Genomic DNA, 20,241 nt, shown 5'->3' on the forward strand with positions numbered 1-20,241 from the left:
TAAAGAGCGTTCGATGGTCTTGCAGAGGACTTGAGTTCGAATCCCAGCACCCACATTCAGGCGGTTCACAACAGAGTCTCAGGGAATGCAGCACTCTTTTCTGGCCTCCACCTGTGTCCACATCCTCAAACACACATGCACACATGGGTGTTAAGATTATTTGTTACTCTAAGGAGGACCTGGGTTCAGTTCCCAGCATCCATATGGTGGCTCACAAGGATCATAATGCTAGGGGATCCTATGGCCCCTTCTGACCTTTGAGGCTGATGGGCACTCACATGATGCACATATACACACATGTGGGCACAACACTCATACACATAAAATAAAAGAAATAAATCTAAAAATAGTAAAAATTTTAAAAAGGTGAGGAAGAGGAAGGATAATTTTAAAACAAACAAAAACAAGCAAGCAAGCAAGCAAACAAACAAACAAACAAACAAACACAAGAGAGAAAAAGAACATACTAATTCCTGCCAAGGGAAGGATGCTGAGCCGGCTTTCCGCAGAGAGCTCGAGCTCTTTAAGGCAGGCCCCGCCCCTGTCGGGCCACAGACCCCGCCCACCCCGGAAGCCCAAACGCAGACCCCGCCCTGACTCCGCCCTGACCCCGCCCCTCGAGACACAGTCACGTGGCCCGGCTGCGGCTCGGGATGGCGGCCCCCATGGACCGGACCCATGGTGGCCGGGCGGCCCGGGCGCTGCGGCGGGCTCTGGCGCTGGCCTCGCTGGCCGGGCTATTGCTGAGCGGCCTGGCGGGTGCTCTCCCCACCCTCGGGCCCGGCTGGCGGCGCCAAAACCCCGAGCCGCCGGCCTCCCGCACCCGCTCGCTGCTGCTGGACGCCGCTTCGGGCCAGCTGCGCCTGGAGTACGGCTTCCACCCCGATGCGGTGGCCTGGGCTAACCTCACCAACGCCATCCGCGAGACTGGGTAAGGGTTGGCCATCCCCGCCACAGCCTGGCGGGTGATAGGGCCCTGGACTTTGGCCCTGCCTCCCTGGGGAGTCCACAGCCGGGTCTGGCCCAGAGTTGGTGGGTGACGCAGTAACTCCTATTCCCAACCACAGGGGTTCTCCCCGAAGGGCCAGGGGACCTGCCCTCTGTACAGATGTGACCCCACACTTAAGGCGAGCTAGACTAGAGCTCGCCATGTAGACCAAGCTGCCCTGGAATTCACACAGACCTGCCTGCCTCTGCCTCCCGAGTTCTGGGACTAAATGTTTACTCTACTGCCCTTTTGTCCCCAGCCTGAGGGATAGTGACAATTGTCAGGAGCCCAGACCCTTGTCTCCCTCCAGAGTCAGAGCGGCTGGAATGAACCTGGCTCCAAGCCAGAGGGAAAATTGCAGGTCCCTAAATTCACAAGTGTGGACCGTATCCTTGTTAGATGTTGCTGTCCCTGCCCATCCAGGGATGAGTTCATGGCCAGATTGAACCAGAGCTTGGTGCTCAGTGTGATCACTTTTCCAACAGGCTGGCCCTGAGATCTCTTGTCTCTCACTAACTCTTCTGCTTCTCTGGGTCCCCACATCACCACTGTGAACCTAGAACTTGACTGTGGGTTCTTGCTGGGGTCTCCACCAAGAATAACGACCTGTGCTCAGTTATTCTTCCCTACTGTGTGGTCTTAAGGACCCAGAGCCAAACAAGACTCAGGCTGAGAGAGACATGGGCAAATCCCACAGGAAGCGGGAGCCAGCAATCTGCCTGGAAACCCAGATTTGTGCTGTGTAAGGGGAGCATCCAGAACCTGCATGTCCCCATCGGTCCTGGCTGTGCTCATTCTCAGAGGGCACAGTCTCCTGCAGCATGGCTTCTCACAGGTTTGGGGGATACAGGATGCTAAAGACATCTCCAGTGTTGGTGGTCCCTGGACATCACAGCTTGGTGGGGTCAATCTGGGAAGGTGTCCAGGGAGAGAAGGCCGATGACTTGGCTGTTATTTGAAGGGAACCACAGCTCTGATTGGCATCAGGGGAACCCCCTGTGACTTGATCTGGTGGCCTGTTCTCTGCTGACTCACATAGTTTTGCTTGTTTAGCAGAGCTGAGAGGGCATGACAAATCCCTACCTGGGTGTGGAGGCCCAGGAGTGTGTATGTGTGTGGGGGGGATGTCGGGGGAGGGGGAGAGGGGACTCAGGAGGACATCAAGTGAGCTGAGCATGCTTCCAGTTGCAGGGCTCATAAATGAGTGGGGACGGGTCTTCTTTGTGGTTGTGGTGGGAATTTCTTGCAGCCTCAGATCCACTGTTGTACTCCCAGGGCAAGTGGATCCCCTTCTCTGAGCCTGTTTCCTTGCCTGAGATAGGGTTCACAGGGTCCCACAGTTTCACTGGGACTTTGAAAGCACCACTGTTGATGTGAGGAGAGATGAGGGAAGGAAAGGAGTAAGTAAGGGTCCTTCAGCCATTTTTCAATTGGGGAAACTGAGGTCTGTCACTATGCTGACATACTTCCTGTTCTCTCCTATGGCACATGCTCCCTTCACTGTGAGACTCCATCAGTACAGGGAGTTCATGGTGGGAGACCCCCATTTACAGGCAGGGAGACAGACCCATGAAGGCTTGGGTCAAATAAAAGACATCTGGCCTGTCCTCGTCCCCTGTCAATGGGAGCTTCTGCCTGGGGGTGTCTGGCTCCCTATTTTGGAGGGCAGAAGTCAGGAGCTAGACTCTCCTGGAATTAGAATCCCCCTTTCTGAGGGTTTCCCCCTTACCAGTTCAGGGATTGTTGGTGGTAAGTCCTCCTCCCCACTTCCTCTCTTTCTGCTGTTCTGAGTTTGGCTTACTATTGTTTTGTTTTAATTAATTAATTAATTAATTAATTAATGTCAGGACAGTTTGAAGAATCATGTCTCTCCTTTCAGTAAGTCCTGGGGATCAAACTCAGGGCATTAGGCCTGGTGGTAATTGTCTTTACCCACTGAGCTATCTTGCTGGCCCATGAGTCTGACCTTGGCCCCACCACCCAACACAGCCCTGAGACTTAGGATTTAGTGTGTAAGAGATGAGATGTCCCATTGCCGGCTTGTCTGGGGCTTTTACACTCTTCTTATCAACTGGATTCACCAATCAGAAAGCTCTCTGTTTGGAGCCAGTCACCATGAGGCAGAGTGGAACTGAGGGAGGGCAACTTAGGAAAGCAGGCACCATCTTGAATCCAGTGCAGCTGGGGAAATGGGTCAGTTAAGGCTGGGTTTTCTTTGAAGAATGGCTAAAGAGAAACCCATAGTGTGTAGGGAGGCAACGAAAGGGCCTGCCCACTGCTGAAGGATTGGTGATAGGAGAGTGGCCTCAGAAGACATTTCCGACCCCTGCCCACCTCTTGGCAATGGCTAGCTATTTTTGAGGGGTGGGTGGGTTGAGACAGGGCTCTGTGTAGCCCTGGCTGTCCTGGAACTTGCTCTGTAGACCAGACTGGCCTCAAACTCAGGGATCCACCTGCCTCTGCCTCCTGAGTACTGGGATTGCGTGCGTGCGTGCGTGCGTGCGTGCGTGCGTGCGTGCGTGCATGCGTGCGTGCGTGTGTGTGTGTGTAGGGGATCTATCTTGGGTGTTGTTGCTCAGGTGTTGACACCAGGAGACAGGACTTCTCACTAGGTCGGACTCCTGGATTAGGTGAAGCTGACTGGCTCCCCTCCGAGATTTGCCTGTGTCCTCATCCTCATTGTTGGACTTACAAACATGGACCACCATGTCAAGCTTTATCCATGGGCCTCCATGCTTGGAACACAACACTCCACTGCCTGAACTGTCTTTCCTGCATGCACCTTCTTTTGTTTTGAGGACTCAGTCTGTTCTCAGTGACTGTCTTAGTTAGGGTTTTTCTGCTGTGAGCAGACACCATGACTAAGGCAACTCTCTCAAGGACAACATTTAATTTCGTCTGGCTTACAGGCTCAGAGGTTCAGTCCATCATCATCAAGGTGGGAGCATGGTAGCATCCAGGCAGGCATGGTGCAGGAGGAGCTGAGAGTTCTACATCCTCACCTGAAGGCTGCTGGCAGAATACTGGCTTCCAGGCAGCTAGGGTGAGGGTTTTAAAGCCCACGCCCACAGTGCCACACCTACTCCAACAAGGCCACACCTCCTCCAACAAGGTCACACCTCCTCCAACAAGGCCATGCCTACTCCAACAAGACCACGCCTACTCCAACAAGGCCACACCTCCTAATTGTGCCACTCTCTGGCCCAAGAATATATAAACCATCACAGTGACTTTGAACTTTGAGATCCTCCTACATCTCCTTCCTAAATACAGAGAATATAGTCATGTGCCAAGATGCCCAGTTTATGCAGGGCTAGGGACACCCAGAGCCTGGTGTGCACTAGGTGTGCACTAGGTGAGCGCTCTGCTACCTGAGCTGCACTGCACCTCCTGTCAAGTCGGTTTCTTTTTTAAAAAGTGTATTTAAGCAGGGCCTTAACACATGCCTTTAACCCCAGCACTCAGGAGTTCAAAGCCAGCCAGTGAGTTTCAGCGACAGCCGCATTGAGAAACCCTGTCTCAAAACAAAAAATGACTTATCTATCTCTGTGTGTCTGTGTGAGGTTATGTGTGGCATGTATGTGCAGGTGCCTGCAGAGGCTTGAAAAGGGACTTGGATTTCCTGGAGCTGGACTCACATGCTCTTATGAATTACCTGATGGGGGTGTTGGGAACTGAACTTAGGTCCTCTGCAAGAGCAGTGTACGCTCATAACTGCTGAGCCATCTGTCTAGCCTCTGGAGAGATATTTTAAAGGCAGTTCTATAAAGAAACTGAGAACAACGGTGGGGGTGATAATTTATAACACCCCCCCCATGCTGGGGGAGGTGGAGATTCGGGGAAATCAGGTCTCAGTGAGAGACCTCATCTTAAAAAAAAAAAAAAAAAAAAAAAAAAGATGGTAGCTTGACTTGACAGGAATCCTGTTTTGCCCTTGGTGACCTCTGACACTATATCAATCAGGCATCGGGCAGCAGTGCTCCAGAAGTACAGTCCCAATGGTTGCCGACCCTCAAGGAGCTGAGCTCCTGAGGCCACTGTGCTTCAGGTCTGCAGACCTCTGCTCTGGACATTTCCCATCCCTGGGACCCATGGACAAGGACACAGTGTCCTTTTATGACAGTGGCAGAGGCACAGAAGGACATCAGGGAGTTTCGAGGCCTCTTGTTCTTCTTAACAGCAATGTATCAGTTCTTTTCTTATCCACTGGGCAAAGCAAGCCACATGTGTGACCCAGCACAGATGGGTATGTGGGCAGGGTTCACGGTCACGGATGGGGACATTGCAGAACCTCAGAAAACAGGAGGACACAGGCATCCATCACTGTGATGACGAGCTCTGTGCCTCAGTCCCCTCTTCCTCCATGTAATGGGACCAGTAACAGTGCCTACCTGAAAGGACTGTGGGGTTGCCCGTGGACAAGTTGGACGAGCTCAGAAGGGCTGGCCAGTATGATTGGGAACATCAATTGGCATGGGTGGGGGAGAGGAGGCTGGGTTAGTCTTTGTTGAAGTACATCCTCTGATCAGCACTTCCTGTCTCAGGGATGTAGCCCAGCAGGTATGTAGGTGCCCACAAGCAGACCAACATCTGTGTGGGCAGCTGCTGCTTACCAGGCGCCCAAAGGCAGGCAACATCTGTGTGGGCAGCTGCTGCTCATCAGGCTGTTTTTATGGTCTAAAACTAGAGGGTAGGCAGGCATGGTATCATGCATCTGTGATTTCAGCACTTGGAAAGCTGAGGCAGGAGGATTGGAGACCCAGGCCAGCCAAGAAAAAAAACCAAACAAACAAAAAACAAAAACAAACAAAAAACCAGGAACAATAAAGGGGCTGGAGCAGTTGCCTGGCACATGAGGGCCTGGATTCCATCTGTAATATAACAAACAAAAAGCCAACCCCGAGTCTGCCTCCAGCTGTGGGGCTGGCTGTGTGGCTGGCTTTGCAGGGGTCCCCACTGCTGACTGGGTGTCCTTCTTCTCCCTCCAGGTGGGCCTATCTGGACCTGGGCACAAATGGCAGCTACAATGACAGCCTGCAGGCCTATGCAGCTGGTGTGGTGGAGGCCTCTGTGTCCGAGGAGGTAAGGCCAGTGTGGGAGTCCAGGGTCCCAGCTTCCTGTCCTCAGCCAAGCCAGGACATCCTTAGGGCCTTCAGAGGGGTTGATACATGTGCTGAGAAGGGTCCCCATCTCCTGTCCTCCCTTAGGGGAGAAAAAGAGCCTGTCCTTCAAGAACAGCTCATAAGCTGGGAATGGTGAGACACACACATACCTGTCACGGCATGACTTGGGGGGCCGAGGCAGACTGCTGAGTTTATGAGCGGCCTGGGTTAGGGACAAGAAACAAACAACAAAACTTTCATGCGATTCCTGCCTGTTGTCCCAGCACTTGCAGGATAGAGGGACGGATGACAAGGATCAGGAGTTCAGAACCAGTGTGACTACTCTCCCTCACCTCCCCCCTAAAAAAAACCAAACCAAACCAAACAAAAACAACAGGAAAACAGTGTAATCTATTGTTTTGGGGTTCAGTTCTAAGGTGGCATAGTCAGACCACTATCCAGTTCTAGAGTGTCTTCACCACCGCAGAAGGAAGTCCTACCCAGCCGACCACACTCCATCAGCCTCAGGCCTCACTAAGGCCAGCGGTATCACATGGATTTTGTCATTCTGCACACTTCAGAGAAGTGTAGTCAGAGAAGTGGTGTGGGCTGCCGTCTCCTCCGAGATTTGGTTTTTGTTTTGAGATGGGGTTCAGGTAGCCCTGGCTGCCCACAACCTCAGCATGTAGCCAAGGATGTCTCAGAACTCCTGATTCTCCTGCCTCCCACCTCCCTAGTGCTGGGGCCACAGTAGTGTGTCACCTCTGCTCAGTACTGTGTGGGGAGGGAACCCAGGCCTGGGGTCACTACTGTGTGTCACTTTTGCTCAGTACTGTGTGGAGGTGGAACCCAGGGCTCATCATGCGTGCCGGGAAATGAAAACCTTTTTATAACTGTCACTTGGCATAATGTATTCTTTTTTGTTGTTGTTGTATTTATATATTATAAAGAAATGATTTTTAGTTCATGTACACAATAATAGGTTTCTCAATAATGTTTTAAAATTGATGGTGACATTTTAAGTTTTTTTTCTACATTTCTGTGTCTGCATGTGGGTGGGTACACGTGTGTCTGTGTATGGTTGGGTGCATATATGTCAGGATTCGTACATGGAGGTCAGAAGACAACTTTCTGGGGTCTGTTCTTTTCATTATGTGAGCCCTAGGGACTGAACTCAGGACATCGGGCTTGGCGGCAAGCTCCTTAACCTGCTGAGCCCTCTCAGTGGCCCCAATATAACATTTTTTAAAAAAGATTTATTTATTTAATTTATGTATGTGAGTACACTGTCACTGTCTTTAGATAACCAGAAGAGGGCTTTGGATCCCATTACAGATGGTTGGGAGCCACCATGTGGTTGCTGGGATTTGAACTCAGGACCTCTGGAAAAGCAGTCAGTGCTCTTAACCACTGAGCCATCTCTCCAGCACCCCCAATATACCATTTTTATACATACATGTTTCTGTGTTTTACCCGTGTCTCCTGCTGCGCTCTCTAGTCTTCACTGCTCATGCCCCCTTTTCAACAAGCGGTCCATGGCTCCCCTCTGCCTTCATGACTGCTCGCCCACTTTGGTGCATTTTTGAAAGAATAATTTTTATTTATATTAGAGAGGGAATATATATATATTCTAGAGCTGGAGTTATTTTACAGAGCTGCACTCTGGTCTTCCACAAGAGAAGCAAGCGCCATGGAGCCCTCTTTCCAACCCTGTTTTATGGTGTTTAGAGAGGGTTTACTGTGTGGCCCAGGCTGATTTCTAATTTAAGATCCTCCTGCCTCGGCCTCCTAGGCTGAGGTTATAGAGGTGTGCCCCACCCCCACCTTTCTGATACTGGAGATTAAAGCTAGGCCCTCCTGCTTGTTGGGTAAGCACTCTCCCACTGGTCTCTACTCCCAGGCTTCTCTGCCCTGTTTGAGAGTCTCACAAGCTTGGCTTGCCTGACCTTGAACTCATTCTGTTGTCCAGGCTGGCCTTGAACTTGTGACCTTCCTGCCTCAGAGCACTGATACACATCACCTACCTGGCTCCTACTTTTATTAAACTGGCTCTTCTGTATGTGTCAAGTCTCCAAAGAGCAGAGTCTCTTGCTTATCTGGTTTGGAACTATAAAAACGGCAGTCACTGTCCGGTGTCCCACCCATCAGAAATCAGCTTGGCTGTGGGTGGCAGCTTTGCCTGCACTGGCTCATGTGGGAAGTAGAACCGACCTTGGGAAATCACTGGGCATCAGCTCATAGACTGAAACCCACTCAGGGTCCGGTGGCCACTATTTGAGTATATATTCCATTGGTGACCCAGGGACATGCAAGGGGTGTCCCAAGTGGTTTTAAGTAAGAACACCCAATGTGACTGATGTACTTGCTATTTTGTGGGTCCTCCCCCCCCACTTCACGAGAGAGAGAGAGAGAGAGAGAGAGAGAGAGAGAGAGAATATCCCTGAATCTAATTTCTTGTTTCTTCTTTGAGCATGACTACTAACAAACCACAACCAACCCCCCTGCTCAACCAACAACTGCCCACCTCTCCTCTCAGGACCCTCTTACAATAATTATTTGTTTTAGAAAGAAACCAAAATTCCAGATTTGTCACTATGTAGGCAGGACCAGGCTGAGGGCCCTTCCTAGCAGTGACTGACAGTGGGGGACCATGAGGCTGTGCGTTATGCTGCGGGGGTAGGGCTCACGGAAGCAGCCTCCGTGGGATTCTTTAAAATGCTTGACCACTGTCTAGGCTTCCCATGAGCCTTTGTGTATGGGGAAGTGGTTGGGGACACTGAGGCAAGGCCATCGTGGCTCTCGTGCCAGGATCCCAATGGATGTTCCTGACCTGATGCTTTGCCTGTGTTATCTCACAGGATCCACTCAAGCCTCTGGAGGTGGCCTGGCCGCCTGTGTTGTGGAGAGATGATAAGACTCAGGTCTTGGGACATGAAGGCTCTTGTCAGGGTTAGACAGACATTCAAGCTGAGGAGCAGCGTTTGCATCCAGCTCTGTCTGGCCCAAGTCTCCAGTCAGGACAGTCTGCTCTCTTGCTGCTCCCTGCAGATGTGTAGGGCTCATGTGTAGTCTGCAGCTGAGCCTCAGGTAGGGCCGGGCAGTGAGCAGTGCTCTGGAGGCCCTGCAAGGTACAAGGAGACAGGGAGCATTAATGAGGCCTGAACGAGAGCAGGGTTTGGTGTGTGTCACTGGGCCGGTGGCCCTCCTGGTGGGGAGGCTTTCTGGTGGGATGTGGCCGGAAGTTACCTTCAGCAACTGTCCGGACAGGGTGGGGATTTGGGATTTTGCAAGAGCAAAACAAAACAAAAACCAAGACAAACAAAACCAAAACAACAACAAAAACCCACATCTTGGTATGGGCCCCAGTCGGGCCTGTGATTTGATGTCTGGGTGTTTGGGGATGCAGGTACTTGCCTACCTGTGTCTCAGTTTCCCCAGCTGTAAAGTGGATGTGTTGGTCTCACTTCACTATAAGGAAACAGCCAAGACAAGGAAAGGAGCTCATACAGCCAACTGGCTCTTATGTTGCAGCCCAAGGCCAGGCAGATCATTGCCTTGGGCCTCTGCCGGGGTCTGGACAGCAGTGACAGGGGCATGCATGTGGCAGAGCAAATGTTCCCTTCATGAGCCAGAAGGAAAACATGGAGGAGGAAGAGACTGGGGTCCAGGACAAGCCTCAGAGACCTTAGGCTCTCCCTCTAGATTCTGTCTTCCATCAGCGCCAACCCCATAACAGCTTCTGAACAGCCAGCCCAGGCTAGACCACTGTGTGGGGAGATGTTGTTCACTAGCATGAGCCGCAGGCCAGCAGCCCCACCCCCAGTCTCCAGGAAGCATCAGCTGTGTGCCCTGGTCATTCTGGATGAGGCTGACCTTGGTGGGCTCACCGGTGCTGCTGCAGGCAGCTGGCTGGGTGGCCTGGGATAACCTCATTCACGCCCAGCAGCTGGGGGACAGAGTACGCTGGCTGTAGTCTTTCCCCCAGCAGGCAAGCCCAAGCTCATCCAAACTGCACCTGGGCATGCCAACAGCCTGGCACACTGCTCTGCCCAGTGAGTCAGCAGTGGGGGCTTGTCTTGTTTCTGCCATGCTTGGAGCAGAACAGGGAGCCTCGCAGAAACACATTCATCTGGCTGAGAGTTATGGTCGTGTTTGCAGTGCCTGGAGTCATCCTAGCAGGCCAGAGGAGTGTGAGCCTGTCTGAAGATCCTGGCAATGGCGGGGAACGTAGCTGCGTTAGTAGATAGCTTGCCTGGCAGGTTCCATCCACAGCATTCTATACGTAGGCTTGATAGTGCACACCTGTAATCAGCACTTGGCAGGCGGAGGCGGGAAGTCTCTAATGTGGGTGACCCCACAACCCAACAAACAACCCAAACAAAAGAAAACAAAATCAGACCTCAGGGGCTGGGCTATGGTCCGGTGGCTGGTGGCCCCCCTGGAGCCCAGGGTCCAACCTCCAGCACTACAACCATAGACAGAAGCGACCCATGACCCCATGTTCAATGGCAGCGCACATTGCTCAATCCAGGTCCCAGTAACAGAGGCGGTGCAGTCTAGGCTAGACCTTCTGTACCCCAGGTCCCAGAGCAGGCAGGCCTAAGGGGATGTGAGCCTTGAGGGGGCTGAGAGCCATGTGGTAGGTGTGGGTGTCCTCTAGCCTGGGCTCTGGTCCTCAGGGTCCTGCACAGAGAGCAGCTGTCTTGTCCTCTCTACAGCTCATCTACATGCACTGGATGAACACGGTGGTCAATTACTGCGGCCCCTTCGAGTACGAAGTCGGCTACTGTGAGAAGCTCAAGAGCTTCCTGGAGGCCAACCTGGAGTGGATGCAGAGGGAAATGGAGCTTAGCCCGGACTCGCCATACTGGCACCAGGTGGGCCAGGCTGCCCCGCTTGTGGGAAGGAAGGTGGCTCTTTTGGGTGTACCCATCTCCTGAACAGTCCCTGGCTAGCCCTGGGTGAGCCAGAATACCCAGCCCATTCTAGTGTCCATCAGCATCTGCACCCCTTGTCCCCAAGCTGCCATCTGCCCGCCTGACGGACCTCCAGCTGCCCAGGTGCCCAGCCCTGTTACTTGCTGTCAGAGGACTGAACTCTGTCAGTTAGGCAGCAGAAGGCTGGACACAGGAGAACACTATTTCAGAAGAGGAGGGAGGAGAGAGACGAAAGCACACAACATAGCAGAGCCTTGCGTTCCCTCCCTGGACTGACCTTGCACAGACTGGATGCTGAGGGCCAGGTCCTGGGTAGCTAGCATGGTTCTCAGTGCAAAATCCACACTCTGAATTCTCTACAGACATGAGGGTTTAACTGTGCAGCACAGGCAGTGGCCTCTGTGGATGATCTTGCTACCCTCCAGTGCTCATGCCATTATCCCCCACACACGGCCCTCCTGGCAAACCCATCTCCTGCCCTGGCTGCTTCAGATTCTCTTTCCTCACATGCTTACCCACTCTTCCCCATGTCTGCTTACCATCAACACACAGCAACCCATCTACCCTCCAAACCTCCCATGTGCCCGCCCCCTTCTGTCCCATTCATCTGTCTGTCCATCTGCCCATCCACCCATCCATCCACCCATCCACCCATCCATCCACCCATCCATCATCTATCCATCCATCCATCATCCATCCATCCATGAATCTAAGGTATCTATTTCTGAATAATACATCTACTTACCACCCACATGTGCACACATCAACCCATCCACTCTCCAAACCATCCACCCACCCTTCCTCCTGTCTGTCTTGTCTGTCCACTTCCTCCTGTTGCTCCTTCCCCATCCTGTCCGCCCACCTCTCTTGTTTGCACTTAACTAAGTCCCTGGAACATGCCCCGCACAAGTCAAGACCCAGCAGGGCCACAGTGATGCCTCTAGTTACATGCTGAGGCAGAGCAGACAGCAGGGAGAAGGCCCAGGTGCCAGGGACAGCCACACAGCCAGCGTCTAAGACTAGGGAGGTGTTGGCGGGGGTTCCGGCCAAACTGGAAGGCTTTATGGAAGATCTTTAAAGAAGGCTTTTGACCAGATCTTTAATTGAGGGTGACTTGGGACCAGTATGCAGGTGTGTCAGCATCTATTCACTGAAAGCAGGAGAGGGGTCAGGGCTGGCTGGGGCCTGTGGAGCACCCCTGAGCCAGGTCAGAGCCCCTGCAATTATGTAGAAGTGGTGAGCTGGGGAGCCTCATCCTCCCTCTCCCTCCCCTAGGTGCGGCTGACCCTCCTGCAGCTGAAAGGCCTGGAGGACAGCTATGAAGGCCGTTTAACCTTCCCAACTGGGAGGTTCAACATCAAACCCTTGGGGTTCCTGTAAGTGTCCCCCATCAGCCTCCTGCAGGGTGGGTAGGGAGCCATGAACTTCCTAATTATCCTGGTTCCGTGCCAGCTCTGCCACGTCCTACTCCCAGGACACAGTGGGTCGACTGACCACAGAGCCTCAGCAGTGACATGGTGCAGAGTAGCCCCTGACCCTCCCATCCTGCCTCTTAAGCCTGCTGCAGATCTCTGGAGATCTGGAAGACCTAGAGCCAGCCCTGAATAAGACCAACACCAAGCCTTCCGTGGGCTCCGGTTCGTGCTCTGCCCTCATCAAGCTGCTGCCCGGCAGCCATGATCTCCTGGTGGCTCACAACACTTGGAACTCCTACCAGAACATGTTACGCATCATCAAGAAGTACCGGCTGCAGTTCCGGGAGGGGCCGCAAGGTGGGAGGAGGGAGCATTCTTGAAGGAGGGTGGGCATGGGCATGCGCACAGGGGGTGAGGCTTTGGGCGGAGTTCTGGAGCAGTGCCAGGAATTCTTACTTGGTAAGCAAGGCATTTCTTTCAGCTGGTCCCCATCTGCCCCTCTGCCTGCACCTACCCTTCTTCCTTCTGCCGACTCTATTCCTGGGCCTCTTGCCCGGAAAGCGCTGTATCTATCACTGAGCTCCATGTCCCAGCTGGCCTTGAACTCTAGTGCGTGCCCAACATAGACCGTCATCCGATGAGGCAGGCAAACAGAGGCAACGGTGAGAAAGCAGTTAGTGGGGTGCTACTGAATTAGAAATCCTCCTGCCTCAGCCTCTGTCTTACTGGATGACAGGCTCTCACCATGATGGTGTCTAATATTTTTAACCTTTTAAACCTGTTTGAGGGCTGGGGATAGAGCTCCACGGTGGAATGCTTGCCTTTCTGAGCAAGTCTTCCCTGAAACAGTACCACCAACACTTGCTGGAAGCCATGTGTAGAGGAAATCCTGCCACGGTGAGGCCCACAGCCCTTGGGAGGTTCTCCCTGCGGATTGGTTGTTTTCTTGCCGATATTCCAAGGTCCCCTTTGATTTTGCGTTGCTTTGTTTCTCCTGAGACATCACTTGTAAACAGTCACAAACCTCATGGGTCCAGAGGAGACACCTGCCCACTGTGAGCTCCCCATGCAGACCCTTCTGATGAAGTCAGATCCATCTACAACTTTAAATGAATTTATTTATTTGAACCTTTTAAACACTAATTCGCCGTTCAGCAGTGTTTGAGGAAACCCATTTCCAGATACACTGAGGAGCATCTTGCGTTGGTTGCATTGCAAGTTTGTTCTGGGAGCAGCAGATAGTCAGCAGGGCGCTTCCCCCGCAGAGGGTGCTTTCCCTGTTTCCTTTTCCTGCTCCTCCTCCCTTCCCCCTTCCCCCTCTCCTCCTCCCCTTCCTCTATCTCATCTTCTTCCCCCTTCTCTTCTTCTCCACCTCCTCCCCTCCTTTTTGAATGGAAGTCTTACTATGTAGCCCCCGTGGCTTTGAACTTGGGTCCTCCTGATGATAGCATTCCAGGCAGGTGGCACCCACACCTTTGTGGGTTTCTTTTGAAGGGATGAGAGTGGCCTCCTGAGGACTGCTTGTTCCTCACTTGAGACCCCAGCCTTGTGGGATGGGGGATGGGTTATCTACAGGGCCTGCCTGACCAGCTCCTGCCCCCCACCAGAGGAGTACCCCCTGATTGCCGGCAACAACTTGATTTTTTCGTCTTACCCGGGCACCATCTTCTCCGGTGATGACTTCTACATCCTGGGCAGTGGGCTGGTGAGTGGCTGAGTCACATGTTCCTTGGGGACACGGCACATAGAGGCTCTGGGGATAACATGAAGAAGATGAGGCATGCAGGGCTTCTGACTCTGAAAGCACCAAGGCTTTAGGAAATACTGGTGTGAGGGACCTTTGCGAAGCCCCTGAGTGCAGGGACCTTGTTTGGTTTTCTGTGTTCAGTGCAAACACCTCTTTCTGTCAGTGACCTTGTTTTGCCCTGCCTTCCCCTCTCCCCACCCCCTAACCTGGCCCTGTCCTGAGGAGCTGCTGTTTACAGCGCTTTGCTTCTCCTGCTCCCTGGCTGCTGTCCAGGCCCTTTTAGAAATCTGTTCCTGGCGCCTGAGATCTCGCACTGATGCTGCCGGGAGACACACTTAGCTGCAGTGTGCCCCGGGTGCAGGCTCTCGGGGATGGTGGGGCTCATGGCCCTGTGTTCCACGTTGCTCTTCCTAGTGTGGGAGAGGCAGCCCCTGGGGGCCTTAATCACAGGAGCCCCAGGCAAGCAAGCTTCCCCCACCTCCCACCTCCCATAGGGTTAGAGAGAGAGAGAGGGAGAGAAAAGGGTGGGCCTCGTCACTAGCTCAGCATGGGAGACTGTGAAGCCCACTGCCTTTCCTTGTGTTTGTGTCCTAGACCCTTTGCAGTGTAGGATGCTGGTGACCTCCTCACACCCCCTTATTGTTTGTTTGTTTGTTTATCGGGAGCCGCAGTCTCACTACATAGCCCTGCCTGCTTTTGACTTTGCTCTGCAGACCAGGCTGGTCTTGAACTCAGATTGTCCTGCCTGTGGGCTTAAAGGTGCAGGCTACTAAACTCGGCTTCCCCTTTTTATTCTGTGTTTTTGTTTGTTTGTTTGTTTGATTCATTTATCTTTAAGGCAGTGTATCTCTCTACAGTTCCGGCTATCCTGGAACTCAGTATGTAGCCCAGGCTAGCAACTCTCCTTCCTTCCTCAGCCTTCTGAGTAGACTGAGATTACTTACCTGTGCCAGGCTTGGCTTAGATGTCATTTTTATTTTTCTTCTCTTTATGTTCTGGTTTTCTAAAACAGATCTCACGTAGCCTAGGCTGGCCTATGTAGCTGAGGTTTCCTTGAATCCCTGATCTTCCTGCCTCCACCTCCCTAGGGTTAAAGATAGGCAGAACTATGCCTGGCTTCAATGTCTTCTTTAAAAAACTTGTTTATTTTACATATCTGAGTACACTGTAGCTGTCTTCAGACACACCAGAAGAGGGCATCGGATCCCATTACAGATGGTTGTGAGCCACCGTGTGGTTGTTGGGAATTGAACTCAGGACCTCTGGAAGAGTAGTCAGTGCTCTTAATTGCTGAGCCATCTCTCCAGTCCCGATGGCTTCTTTAAAACACTGGCCTAAACTCACACTTGAACTCCTATCACTTGGAATGTGGAGGCAGGAGAATAACCAAGAAGAGTTTGAAGCTAGCGTGAGTTAGCCCATGAGACTGTAAATGCCCCCAAAATAAGTAAAACTTGCAAACACTCTCCTAGGTGGGTCCTGCCAGCTTTTGGCTCTTTTTAGCCTCCTCGTGTAAAGGAAGACTCAGGCCAGCACCCTTCAGGGGCACAGGGGACTAAACTCTGGCTTGCGGGGAGGAGGTTGGTAGGAGCCTGGGCCCAAGTGCTCATCAGCCACAAGCAGCTGGTTCTTAGCCTCTCCTGGCCTCAGTATACCTGCCTTCCAGGAGCAGGCATCGGTGCCCTCCTGTGTGTTTGGGGAGGGTGGAAAGAGCTGCCTGGGACTCAGCTGTCTAGATTCCCCTACTGCAGGGCCACCCACCAGCTGCCTGGATGTGGCCTTTTGCAAGTTAAGTTTCATGGGCTCTGCTTGACTGTTGATCAGGTTTTTTTGTTTTGTTGGAGACCAGACTCACCTTGAACTTGTGGCAGTCCTGCCTGCTCCTGCCTCTAGAGTACTGGGCTATAGGCATGGGCTACAGGTGTGTGCCACCCACCACGCCTGGCTGGTTCTGCACTGGCTTTAACTAGTGAGAACAAGGCATGTTTGTGCAGACACACGAGGACTCCAGGGACAGTGAGGAGACAGGCTTCATAAGCAGCAGTGGATGGCTTGTGACTCCAAGACACAGCGGGGTGGGCTGGGATCTTCCCAAGGTCTCTGTCTGCTGGGGCTCCAGGTGAATAGCCTCTCCTTGTGGAGCTGAGAGAAAGAAGGGTGGGATGCTGTCTCTTGGGGGAGAGCTCCCCCTTTGATAGGAGAGGCACCTAGGGATGGCACTCTAGTCGCCAAGGCAGAGCTGGGTGCAAGATCCCGAGTCTCCCTCAAGCCGAGTACCTTTCCAAGGAATCCCTGAGGGGTGTGCGCCAAGGCAGCAAAGCGTTGCGAGGAAAGCAGAAATTATTGACTTCTGAGTGAAGACCTGCTGGGCTGCCAGGTGGAGGCTGAAGCCCACCTTGTCTCTCTCACAGGTCACCCTGGAGACCACCATCGGCAACAAGAACCCAGCGCTGTGGAAGTACGTGCAACCCCAGGGCTGTGTGCTGGAGTGGATTCGAAACATTGTGGCCAACCGCCTGGCCTTGGATGGGGCCACCTGGGCAGATGTCTTCAGGCGGTTCAATAGTGGCACGTGAGTGCAATCCTGTTCCACGGCCCTTACTTGGGGACCATTTAATCCTCAGACCAGAGGGGACCCATGAGGTTCCAAGGCCTTCTGCTCAGCCCCTTCTTGCAGAAGCTCCCTGGGGAAACTTGAGCGGCTTCCTTGGTTTATATGTGGGGAAACAGGCACAAGAAAGAAAAGGTTTTCTTTTTCCTTCTGGAAGCTCTTCCTCTTGAGGCTGTTTAACTTAGAGGGCTCAGGTGGTGGAAGAAGATGAGTCTGGGTTAGGGCCTGGGAACCAAGTGCCTAATGCCTAAAGTGGGTAGGTCTCGGAGTGCCTATGGGGCGGAGCCTGGAAACCAGACACGGGAAGTGGGTACTTCTACCTATGTCTATGAGCGCCTAACCAGAATGGTTCTTTACTTTAGCAAATTCTAGGAAGCCGTGGGCTGTACTTGAGCAGGGAGGCAGCACACACAGCAAGAGGGTTTTGTGGACTCCCAGTCAAGCTGCAGTGTTAGGGTGTTGTCCCTGAGTCCTGGCTGTATGGGGTACTGGGTTGGGAGAGGTGTGCTGGAGAGGGCTGGAGAAGGGTTCCGGGCGTGACTCCCTCCTCATGCCTGGCAGGTATAATAACCAGTGGATGATTGTGGACTACAAGGCATTCATCCCCAATGGGCCCAGCCCTGGAAGCCGGGTGCTCACCATCCTAGAACAGATCCCGTGAGTCCCTGGGGCAGAGGGAGAAAGGGGAGGCTAAAGGAAGGGTGCCCCTGATGGGACAGGAGGTTCGGACACAATACAGTTCCTGCCCAGGGTGCTGAGGGCCCTCACACTGGCTGAGCCCCCGAGTGTCTCCTCACCTTTGTCCATTGCTCTTGGTCTCAGGGGCATGGTGGTGGTGGCGGACAAGACTGCAGAGCTCTACAAGACGACCTACTGGGCTAGCTACAACATCCCGTATGTGCCCTTGCTTCTTTATGTGGCTCCCTCCCCCCACATCTGTCCTCTCTAAGGCAGGGTCCTTCCCCTGGTGACATTTTAAATATGCAGAGCAAGGAGAACAGCCCCCATCCTGTAGGGAGAGCAGTTTGGGGCGGCCACACTTTGGGACTGGGCATTACCAGGAGTTCAGCTGGATCTGCCCCCGCCTCCTGGGAGGTGGAGATGTCCATCAGTACCCAGGCTGACGTTGAAGTGTGGCTGGGTGGCCTGAGTCCCGTGAATCCATCTTAGCTGGATTCTTCAGAGCCACCTTATGTCTTGTGCTTTCCCTGCTGGCGTTAGGTCCTTATGGCCATGATACATGAGTACAGCCATTTATTCTCATTCCACAGATGTGGAAACTGAGGCAGGAATCCTGGCTCACGCACAGCTTCATGGTGAGAGAATAGTGAAGCGAGATTTTATTCTAGAGCCCAGATTTATCCCCTATAGGATAGGAGGGCCTTGCTACAACCTGACTGCAATGACAGCTGTCCCACCGTGTCCCCCACCCCCATGCCAGCCACAACCAGCTGTGTGACCAGTGGGAGTCGTCGGTGACCACCCTTGTCCCAACAGGTACTTTGAGAGTGTTTTCAACGCTAGTGGTCTGCAGGCCCTGGTAGCCCAGTACGGAGATTGGTTCTCCTACACCAGGAACCCTCGAGCCAAGATCTTCCAGAGGGACCAGTCACTAGTGGAGGACGTAGACACCATGGTCCGGCTCATGAGGTGGGTCAGCACACTCCAGGCTTGGTGCGGAGAGTCACCTCTGTATAGCTACCACTGAACCAGCCTTGGTCTGCAGATGGGGGCCTGCTCTCTACCGTCCTTGGGGAGGCCCTTCTGAGAGGTGGAGATGCCTGCCCAGAACCCAGGCTGGAGCTGCAGTGTGGTTGGGCATCCCGAGTTCCTAGAGATGCTGTCAAGGAACAGAGCAGGCGTCTGACCTGCTTGGAGGAGGGTGTGGAGAACCTCCCCAGGAAGAGCTGAGTGATGGGCCTGGGTGACTTAGTCGGTGGAAGAGACCCTGCCCAGGCCAAGACTGGTGTTGGGATACGCCCAGAAAGATCAGGCAGTTTCAAGGCCACCCTGAGGCAGGAGGAGCTTGGTCTTTCCCCAGGGTGACTGCCATTCCTTCCTCCCGCACCCAGGTACAATGACTTCCTTCATGACCCTCTGTCGTTGTGTGAGGCCTGCAGCCCGAAGCCCAACGCAGAGAACGCCATCTCTGCCCGCTCTGATCTCAACCCTGCTAATGGCTCCTACCCATTTCAGGCCCTGCGTCAGCGCGCCCATGGCGGCATTGATGTGAAGGTTTGTCACCTAAGCCAGTTGTCACAGGCCCTGGGGAAGGATGGGTAGGACAGGTGGAGGGCGAGAGGTCAGACCTGGGCTGAAGTTGGGTCAGTTTAAGGGGACATCTGCTTTGGGTCAGCTTCAGCATGGTGTTTTAAAGAAAGGTCATGGTGAAAGCTGGGCCTCACCAGCTCCGTGGTGTGCTCTCTGACCCTTAGGTGACCAGCGTTGCACTGGCTAAGTACATGAGCATGCTGGCAGCCAGTGGCCCCACGTGGGACCAGTTGCCACCGTTCCAGTGGAGTAAATCACCATTCCACAACATGCTGCACATGGGCCAGCCTGATCTTTGGATGTTCTCACCTGTCAAGGTCCCATGGGACTGAGAATCTGCCTCCGCCCAGCTGCCTTCATTTTGTGTGACCAGTGGGGTCCCACACCTGCTGTCCACCCATTGGGGTTCTGTCTTCACTGGACTCTGATTCTGGTGGTTTCTTTCGCAAGGACACAACCCAGTGGGCTCTGAGCTGCCTCCGTCCCTCTGCCCCTTCGTGGCTCTTCCTCCCTGTCCCTGTCACCAGCAGGCTGGGACTTATGCTTGGCTGTGGGCCTGGTGGGACCCTGGGTGGTATTCTCCCAGTGCTGGTCCCTCAGCATGTGTGTGAACTGATGGGGCTCCTGGTTGTCACTACTGGCCTGCGGGCCCATCGCCTCAGGAGGCAGCCCTGGTGTCCCCTTCTCTGGGCAGCTTCCCTAAGTGCAGGAGCTTGAAAACAAAAACCAAAGTTTCTGGCTGCTTGGAGCTGGAGGTCTTGAGTCTTCTTTCAGCACGAGGGAGGGACCATCACCCATACTCCTACCCCTACTCGCAGCCATGCCTGCCCCTGGCCTCCTGCTAGGTGTCCCTGGTTGTGTGGTATGGTGGCAAAGCCCTGGCTGTACTTCTGTTAAAAGGGCCTTGTGAGGCGGGCGGCACCACACCCTATCCACCGCTGTCTCCTTCCATCTGTCCTTTCTCTCATGGGTCAGTCCACATATCCATGGTCCATCCACAACAGCCACAGGCCCGTCTGTCCACCCACCCATCCATCCTACCATCTTCACTCATCCATCCGCCCCAACAACCTCACAACAGACCACTCACCCGTCCGCTGACCTCTTCATCTGTCTGTCCATCCTCACCTGCTCACCACCCATCCACCCAGAACTGCACATCTTTTCCTT

The 20,241-nt window shown here is 53.4% G+C and overlaps 1 protein-coding gene across 1 annotated transcript; it reads left to right on the forward strand.

Annotated features, from left to right (window-relative positions):
• Window positions 1-642: 642 nt before the first annotated feature.
• On the forward strand, window positions 643-19,825 carry Plbd2 (phospholipase B domain containing 2). The gene is made up of 12 exons (NM_139255.3): window positions 643-931; window positions 5,977-6,070; window positions 10,809-10,967; window positions 12,303-12,403; window positions 12,585-12,799; window positions 14,050-14,147; window positions 16,601-16,761; window positions 17,362-17,457; window positions 17,623-17,694; window positions 18,298-18,450; window positions 18,873-19,035; window positions 19,236-19,825. The coding sequence occupies exons 1-12, from the start codon at window positions 654-656 to the stop codon at window positions 19,401-19,403; spliced, it is 1,758 nt and encodes a 585-aa protein (NP_640348.2). The 5' UTR covers window positions 643-653; the 3' UTR covers window positions 19,404-19,825.
• Window positions 19,826-20,241: the final 416 nt, after the last annotated feature.

Source organism: Rattus norvegicus, chromosome 12, assembly GCF_036323735.1.
Source record: "Rattus norvegicus strain BN/NHsdMcwi chromosome 12, GRCr8, whole genome shotgun sequence".
NCBI classification, from domain to species: domain Eukaryota; kingdom Metazoa; phylum Chordata; class Mammalia; order Rodentia; family Muridae; genus Rattus; species Rattus norvegicus.